At 41.0% G+C, this 9,612-nt stretch overlaps 1 protein-coding gene across 1 annotated transcript in view; it reads left to right on the forward strand.

Moving 5' to 3' along the window:
• Nucleotides 1-517: 517 nt before the first annotated feature.
• The window catches only part of LOC108801795 (ubiquitin carboxyl-terminal hydrolase isozyme L5-like), a 14,792-nt gene continuing 5,697 nt past the window's right edge, over nt 518-9,612 (forward strand). Inside the window, exons 1-2 of the mRNA XM_018573706.1 lie at nt 518-644; nt 5,265-5,375. Of these exons, the coding sequence (XP_018429208.1) occupies nt 573-644; nt 5,265-5,375 (183 nt within the window). The 5' untranslated portion in view covers nt 518-572. The remainder of the gene's footprint in view (nt 645-5,264; nt 5,376-9,612) is intronic.

A 9,612-nucleotide genomic window follows, 5' to 3' on the forward strand; every position in this document is an offset into this window, starting at 1 on the left:
TAAATGTAACAAATATTATATAGGTGTTATCCCTTTTTTGGCTCCGAAAGTGGAAATACACTTTAACTCAGAAGTTACGAAAGTCATGCCTTTTAAAATAAAGTAAAATCAAAATTATTCTAGCACATATGAAAGATCAGAGAGAGAGCAATCTTTATGGATTAGGTCAAGTCCATAAGTTAACTTTAAAGTAAACCAGTCGGTACAATAAAGGTGCAAAACTGGCTGGGGCAATACACTCAGGCATTGCTAGGTATCAGTACATGCCTAAACTGCTGTAAAAGACCCTTTACAGTAAAGCGAGACCTTTAGAATCAAGGAATCCTTAAGCTGTAAGCAAGGTACTATTAAATACTGAAGAAGGGAGGGCCCTGAAAGTTTGGTTGTTTTTAAAACTCCTCTTGCAGTGATTCCGAATGGCAGTTGTTAATACCAGGACATGTTGCAGTTCTTACAAAGTCCTGTGACTGCATTTAACACATTTCTTTTTGTCCAGGTTTTGCCTTTTGTGGTGATTTAAAACAAATGTTACCCCTTTCAGATATTCTGAAGGTGAGATACGTTTCAATCTGATGGCAATTGTGTCTGACAGAAAGAAGATATATGAAAAGAAAATCGGTGAATTACAGAAACAGCTTACAGAGGTCAGTAAGAATGTTAGCTAATGTTAGTCTGCAACTAAGCCCTGCCCCAGCTAGTCCTATTGGTCCACTACTATAATGTGCTGCTACACTGGCTTACAATATTATTTGGCATTAGAGAGGCTATAAGCAAGCATGAGAGTGAAAAAGCTTTGCCCAATCAGAATGCCAGGTGGCTGTAGAATTGTGGTGTTTTTTTTTATTGGCCATTAAGGGACACAGGATTGTAGAATAGTCTGAGATGTGGGTTATGCTGCTACCTAAGGAACTTATGGACACTGCCAAAACAAAATGTTAAACCAGCCCTGTAAAAACCCCTTCTCTATGTTTTTTTGTTATTGATTAGGTGTTTGTTTCCCTCAGCTGTGCAAAATCCCAATTTATTTATTTTTTCTACAATTAGTTTTGGGTTTTTTTCTCTTCAAACAAGATATTAGTTACACTGTGGATGTTATGTTTAGTAATTTCATTCGGGACCTCAAATACGCTGCTTGAGCCGGTCTCTTCATAACAGCTGTCGGGAATACCCTATTCTCAGCACTAGCTTTAAAAAGCTGTACCTGGACCGAAGATCGCTAGGCTAATCTGGGTTGTGGCCCATTCCAGACCATAGTGTTCTGTTAATTAGCCGCACCCTCAAGGTCCAGAGGCATAGGACAGCCTCTGGTGTTACCAAGTCTCTGAAGATTCACTGTCAGTGAGCCTATGATTGTGTCAAAGATAAACTTAGGTAAATCATCTGTGGGCACTGATCTCTGCATTGTGGCACTTTCCAGACCAAGCAACTCGGCGTGCTTCTGGCATGCGCCTAATGTTCACATTTGTAAAGCACTTTAGCTCCCTATCTGGGAAGCTGATCATGCCCTTAGGGAGCATTTAATTAACTTTTACTTCAAGGGTAGACACCTTTTTGGCTCTATCATTGAGCAGGTTATTCCTGATCCCTCCAATGCTGAGAGTGTGCAACCTTCCCACTGTAGAAGATTTATATCTACCACATTCTTACTCTACTTCTACAGCAGTTGATCATAGATGTATATTCTGGACATGCACAGCTTTTTTTTTTCTCATTCAAGTGGCAGAGCTTGACACAAATCCTTGGTCTCTTCTGTTCAGGACTCTGTATCAAGACTCACTTCTATCCTCCATGTGGAAGACTAGCTGTTGTTTTTACCGGATCATTTGTTGTATCCTAACCATTTTGATGCTCAGGTTTTTGCTTGTAGCTCCTTGCTTTTTGAAACTTACTGTAGAATATCTTTAAAGTGACATTAAAGTCAGATATTTTCCCTCCCCCAATGTTAATTAAAGCACTTACCTTTTAAATGATGTTTCTTAATCCGATCTTCCTCTTTTCTGTCCTTTTCATCTGTCCCTCCAGCACTGCTGTGGGTCTCCGATCCAGCACGGACTCCTAGCTGGCACTTCCTGTCCCACGGTGTCTGCATGCTGGTGCATGCCGTCCATATACTTACCTTGTGTCTCTCCTCGTCTCCCCGCCGAAAATGTGAACTGCGCATGCGCCCACCCCAAGATGCTTTGCGGCCGCCCGAGAATTTTCACATTTTCGGACGGGAGCGTGCGGGGTAGACTCAGGTACATTTAAACCGCCTTTTAAAGCGTGTTTTTCTTTTTGTTTTACATTTTTGCATATATCTACTGATTGCTAGCAGTAAATGTATGCAAAAACACTGGAGGGTTTAATAACCCTTTAATTGACCGATTTCTGGCATTCTTTAATTACTTTGGGTATATGTTGCCAGTTTTGCTTGGGTATTTTTTGTGTCTGTGTAGAAATCCACCCTTGAGTGTGCTAGTCCACTTAGTCCTGTACTGCTCTCTGCTGTGGAGTTCTTTCCCATTATTGGGTTTCTACTCCTTTTATACTTGATTTATTTAGAGCCCAATCCCTCTCTGTAGGGATTTCCTGATCTACAAGAATCAGTTTCCTTTACTTTCTCTAATTTGTACTTTTTATTATGGCACAGAACGCTATGTTGTCCCTAGCACCCTCTATTTTTTTTTTTTCTTCATCCCCCCTCAGTGGAATTTCCTACAGGTAGATTTGTGGTACCCTTACAGCTTATTGAAACAATTCTTTATTCCTCCTGTAAAGTAATGACATTTAATGCAATTACCTCCTGTGTACCTGCATGCCTTTGGTATGTTGCAGAGTAAGGGCCCGTTCACACCAGATGAAGTGCGTTCTGGCCCAATTCTAGCCAGAGCGCACTGCCTCGCATTGCGCCCGGCTCACTTTTTTTTCAGCTTAAAATGGGCTTTTCAGTGCGTTCCATGTGCTTGACATGTTTTATGCATTTCAGACAGGTAAAATAAGACATGCAATATTTTTTCTGTCTAAAACAGAAAGCACTGCAAAAGTGTGTACTTTTGCCCAGAAATCACATAGGGATACATTGGGATGTGTTTTTGGTCCTTGAGCGAACTGTTCTGGTCTAGACAGAATCTGGACATTGTGTGTAATAGCTAGGACTACCATTCTTTTCTAATATTGTGCTGATGGTGCATTGCAAACCTCACTGCTGTTCTTCAGACTGCGTTTTGAAGATCATGGTAGGCTTCCTCAGCCTCTGCCAGGAGCATTTGGGATATCTGCCCCAGGGAAGGGGAGCAACAGGGTCAGGCTGGCACATAGTGTCCAAAATTCCCACAAGTGTGGGAGAAAGTAAAAAATCGCTGGGCTGTGGTATCCATCTTAGAGATGAACTCCAGGCTAAATAAATATGGTCTAAAAACAAGAGGTATTTGTATTCTTACTTGAAACTTGGTGTCAATTAAAAATTTCCTCAAGATCTGCGCCAGTAATCCAGCATGAAACAACTCCTCCACTTTGCCTCTGTGTTGAGTTTCCTGTAACAAAGGCCAGTCACTGCTGCTTTCTCTCCCTGTGCAGGGTGACTGGTCTTGCATCCGCCCCTGTAGTTTTCTGCAGGCAGCCCCTGGTGAGAGGACCTGCTAGGGAAGATGGCTATGAGAAGAAGCATATTATCTTGGGTACAGCATAGTGTGAACATTTTACAAAGTAGAAGGAAATCATGGACTGGCTTCAAGCACTCATAATAAAACCCATCAGATTTACTGTGCATAGTGGGATTCTATCAGAGATTTATTCTGGACTTTGGCAATATAGCAGCACCTTTCACAGATTTAACAAAAGAGGAAAACCCAACAGTGGTCAAGTGGAGCCCTAATACAAGTCAAATACCTTTAAGTAGGGATGCACCAATACAGTTTTTTCAAGACAAAGTACCAAAACGTTTTTGGTTTTTTTTCCTGAGTGTCGTGACAGTTTTTCTAATACAATTGACTAATGATTTTAGGACTTCAGTAGTAGATGTGACCCTGGTAGTTCTGCCACTGACTCCAAGCTGTAGAGGGACTACGAATCCCAGCAATACATTATATAGTAATGCAGAAAACCACCAGCCATAGAGGACTACAAATCCCAGCAATACATTGTACAGCAATGCAGAATAATATGAAGCTAGATACTGTGTTGCTCACCAGGGCTCTGAGGCGTATCGGGAGGCTGTGCAGGGTCTCGGGTGCTGCGTGCGGCAGGAGGAGGAGATGTGCGACTGGTGCTGTAAACAGCGGCCACGAGGTCCCCAGCAAACGCGGGACCTTACGGCAGCCAAAAGTATTTACAGCTCTCCTGTCGCACTGTTAACACGAAGCATACCAGAGAACAGACGTTCTCCGCTCTGCTCCCAGCTCTCCATCCTGATGTAATTTGTCATGGTCCCGGGTCCCCCAGAAAAGTGTGGAACCCCAGAAATCACAAAGTGATCTAGACGGCTGTACAGTCACTGATATCACTTGTACAAAACGAGCACTGGCTCCCCTGCTCTACATTTAACCCTGCTTCCGGAACTTCTAAAAAACACAAAAGAAGAGGCGCCTTTCCTGGTGCAATATCGTTTAATCCAAAAAGAGAGGCATAAAAGTGAATTGACAAGTACTCACTATGTTGAAGATAAAAACAAGCCGTAGGACAATATGACCGGAGCAAAGAAAAGATCCGGATAGCGTGTCCTGTGTAAAGCACTGCTGTGTCGACGCGTTTCCGGGGCACGCCCCCTTCATCAGGACGTAAATCTGTGCTTTACACAGGACACGCTATCCGGATCTTTTCTTTGCTCCGGTCATATTGTCCTACGGCTTGTTTTTATTTTCAACATAGTGAGTACTTGTCAATTCACTTTTATGCCTCTCTTTTTTGTTTAAACGATATTGCACCAGGAAAGGCGCCTCTTCTTTTGTGTTTTTTAGATGTTCCAGTACCCTTGACTGTTTTGAGGCTGCACCTTGCATATGTGCTTACGATTTCTTCCCCAGGAGGGATAAGGATTGTCCTTGGCGCTTTTAGACCATAAACTTTTCTGCTTCCGGAACTGCATGTCCTGGGCGCCAGGAATTCCACACCTCTGCACTGGCAAGTTTCCACATAGTTCACCTATTTTTCATAAAAACATCAGTTTCACGTATTCATTTATTTTTTTTGTTTAGCTATTTATTATTTATAATAGTATACATGTGTTTTTTAGCTGTATGTAAAACAGAAACTAAAATCAATATTGCTTTTTTTTAACTTATTGACAGGTGCAGCCAATGGAAATGGATCACTGCAGTTTTGTAAGCTTTATTAAATCCGAAATTTTTAAATATGAGCTCCTCCTTGAAGAAGAAAACCGGAAGACTAAGCGATATAAGGTTAGTTTTATTTTGCTTTATTCCATTAAATATATCGTGGCTACCTGTAGTAATGTATTCCTGTAATCGTTGATGGCATGCTTGATTTAATTGTGTGATAAAAGGCAGCACAACGAGTGTTTTAAAGAGGAAGGAGGTAAGACTGACGATATAGAAAAATAGATACTGTATATACTGGTAGTAGTTCAAGACTAATAACCGTAGCTTCTTGCTGTAATGGCACTAGTACACTTTACTACACCAGTCATGCAGACCCTCGTCCTTCATGACGTGAGCTGCTAAGCTAAAGAAAGTATGCAGATGAGGACTTCTGGTTTTTTCTCTGACTTTTCTCAACTGCACAAAATTAAGACAGCGGACATTTTCAGAAGGCAACAATTGCAACCCCTGTGTATTTTTTATATTGGAGTAACCTAGAGAGAGAAGTACATTTTTATACATGGTCTTCTTTATTTAGACAGTGAAACATAGCAACTAATATGTATTCCTATTTCAACTTCATCAAATGTTGTTGGTTGCAACAGTTTAGTGAATTTGTATATTATTTGAGTTCTTGCATGTTTGCCTAATCCTCAAAACATTTCTGGCCAAAATGCCTAAGTGATTGTGTATTCAAAGGCCTCGATCAGACGGGCAGCAGGCTTCACTGCCCCCTGATAAACTGTCCATGGTGGATTTTTTTTCAAAAGGTGGTTGAACAAAAGCTGTCTGGCATTACTGCTGTCTCTTGAATCAAAGGGAGATCATTACTCGATCTCCCTTTTGATCTCTCTTCCTGTCCCCGAATGCAGGAAGTGATGTATATTACATCACTTCCTGCATTCAGTGTCACTCTCCGGTGCAGAACACCGGAGAGAAGCTGGTGAAGCGGATCTCTGCTTCATCAGCTTCTCTGGGGGTCCCTAGGTGACATCAGAGGTCTTGGAGACCCCTGATGTCTCCATATAGAGGACCTGTTTGGTGAACTGGCTATTACACAGGGGATTTCTTAGTCCCCTATATTATAGCAATAAAGTTAAGTCTACAAAAAAAAAGTAAAAAAAATAAAATAAAGAAGCTAAAAAAAATATTTACAAATAATAATTAAAAAAATAACACAAAAAAAATGTAAGTCCCCGCCCCCCCACATACACACGCAAACATGAGTTGGGTGCGCCTATGTACGAAAATGACCATTGCGCCCATTATGCAGCACATGTTACATATCGCTGCGAACGTCGGAGTGAGAGCAATCATTCTAGGCCCATCAATCACTGATAACACTAAACTGATGAGCGGTAAAAACGTTTAAAGCGTCGCCTATAGCCAATTTTGGTCGCTGTCGTTTTATGCGATTTCACGGGTGCGCGCAATTTAAAGCTTGACATGTTTAGTGTCTATTTACCCGACGTGACCCCGTCTTTTATATTGTACCAAAAAATTGGGGCGAAAATAAATGTTTCATAACATTTTATAGGAAAACATGTTTTTTTTTCATAATTTAGTGTACTTTTTTTGTTATATAGTAAAAAATAAAGTGGTAATTAAATACCACCAAAAGAAAGCTCTATCTGTCCCCAAAAAATGGTATGAAATTCGTTTCAGTACTGTGTTGTATGACGGAATAAACGTCAGTCAAAGTACAGCAGCGCTGAATACTGAAAAATGGCCTGGCCAGGAAGGGGGTGAAACACCATGGTCTTCAAGTGGTTAAAGCAACCCTATCAGCTTACAAATGGAATCGAGAAGAAAGGTCCCTGCAGAGGAAGAGCTCTTATACTTGCCTCTCTGGCAGCCCCTGTGTGCTATATTCCCTCAGCGCTGCAGCCTTCATCAGTCTCTTTAACATTTGACAGTTCCAGAAGTGTTGGATGTCTGTGGTGCTCCACAGGCTATGATACCTTCCTCTGACTTCTATATAATTTCTGAGTCCTGTTGTGCCATAGAGAAAGGTACTACAGAATGCAGTGGTGCAAACTGGCATCCAACACTTCCTCAAGATGTTGCAATGGTCCAGTCAAAGTCCAGACCTCAACCTGATTTTAAATGCTGTGATGGGAGCTTAAGAGATCTGTGCATGAACAAATGCCCACAAACTTTAACGAACTGAAGCAACGTTGTAAAGAAGAGTGGGTCACAATTCCTCCACAATGATGTGAGAGACTGATAGTCATACGGAAAATATTTACTTCAAGTTATTGCTGCTATTGAATCATAAGGTGTACTTAGTTTTTCACACATGGTCTCTCCATTTTGGCTATGTTTGTAAAATAAATAATGGCACAGTGTGTTGTTGATCTGAAGTTGTATTTACCTAATTTTAGGACCTGCTAAGGACCAGATCATTTGTATTATGTCCTGGTACTTAGTTTCATATAATTCAAAGAGGGTGTACTTTCTTTTTCACATGACTGTATAAGTGCAAAGGAGAAATTTACTAACGAGTATGTATAGTTTTGGAAACATGTGAATAAACGCACGCGTAGGGTTCTGCCCCATTCCACTGTGTGCCAGTTTGTGGTAGCAGCAGCAGCATTGTCTTAGCATGCACAATGTGCGTTAAAGGGTAAGTTCACTTTCCCCAAGTAATTACCCTCTCAAATACCCCCCCCCCTATACTTTTCGGTGAACGGTCCTTCCGCTCCGTCAGCACAGGTGTACTATCTGTACCCCATACTGCCATCCAGTGCAGCTCTGCGCCATGCATTTTGATACCTGATAGCACTGACCAATGAGAAGCACTTCTTGGCACAGTTAAATACGGTTTTGGTTAAAAAAAATTTGTATCAGAACAAGTAGATCGTCATTAAAGAACAAGTAGATTGGGCCCCCAATTTAGTCCTTAGACAAGTATTTTTTTTTTTTAATTGCCACACCCCTGCATCCAGTCATCGAATGCTTTCCATTGGGTAGCTTATCAGGGAATATTCTAGTGTAACATACATTATGTAATTACATTAAAATAACCCTGCCACTTTAAAAAAAAAAAAAATTGAGGCAGCTGCACCATATAATAGAAAAGCATAAATACTCGCCTCTCGGGCAGGCCATTCTTTCCAACTATGTGGAGCCAGCAGCACCACTGCTGTCTGATACTTCCAGGTGTGTTGGACAGCACGTCCAACTGTAGTGACGGTCACTGGCGGGAGAAACATTGGCACCCAATGGGGTACATCTGACACACTTGGAAATGTTGGACAACAACGGTTGCTGCTACGTTTGCAAGTAAACAAGGAATGGACTCGCAACCCCCGGAAAGGCTTTACAAATTTTGTTCCAGGAATGATGCATCTTGGAAGTACGTCAACATCAAGTATATAACAGTACTTAGAACTGCATCTGCCTCATGCAGGAATATCTTTCAAGTTAGCCTAGTACGATAATACAGAAGGTACAAATAGGTCCTATGGACTGTGCAGAGTTGAAGTCTATACTGGGGCATACATGATACTTCACTAGAGCTGCAGCTAACAATTATTTTCAAAATCGATTAGTTAGCCGATTATTAAGTTTGATTAATCGAATAAACAATAAAATACATTTTAAAAAAAGGCTCCAGTGATGGACTACTAGTTTGTATTGAGATTGTAGTCCATCACAGGAGCAAGCTTGGAGCGGTGGAAGTAAAAAATAAAAAAAATAGTGTGGTGTGCAATATAGTGAAATGGAAAGTGTAAAATTATACAGCAATGAATGCAGAATGGCACCGACTAAAGAGGACTACAAATCCCAGCAATAGTACATTATAGCTGGTGGTATTCTGCATTGCGCTGTATAATGCATTATTGCTGGGATTTGTAGTCCTCTTTACAGCAATGCAGAATACCACCAGCTATATAGGAGTACAACACAAAGTCCCAGCAATACATTATGCATGCAGTGTATAATGTACCATTGCTGGGATTTGTAGTCCTCTATAGCTGATGGTATAATATACAGTACAGCACAATGTACCATCAGCTATAGAGGACTACAAATCCCAGCAATACATTATAGAGCACCATGTGATCGATTATAATCGATTATGTCGATTAGTTGTTGCAGCCCTATACTTCACCAACATTTCCAAATCCCAAATCACATCAAAATCATGGAAAATGGGGTCTGCCATGTTCCAATTTGTTCTCTGCTGTCAGTTCTGTCTTGTTGGTACATGCCATCAATAATGAGTCTTAAAGTATAGAGATCATCTATGCCAAATCATCCATAGAAGGTATCGCAGTTTGTCAACATTCGGATAACTTGATGCATTCTTCTT

Source organism: Nanorana parkeri, unplaced genomic scaffold (genome assembly GCF_000935625.1).
Source record: "Nanorana parkeri isolate BGI_ZX_2015 unplaced genomic scaffold, ASM93562v1 scaffold2496, whole genome shotgun sequence".
Taxonomy (NCBI): domain Eukaryota; kingdom Metazoa; phylum Chordata; class Amphibia; order Anura; family Dicroglossidae; genus Nanorana; species Nanorana parkeri.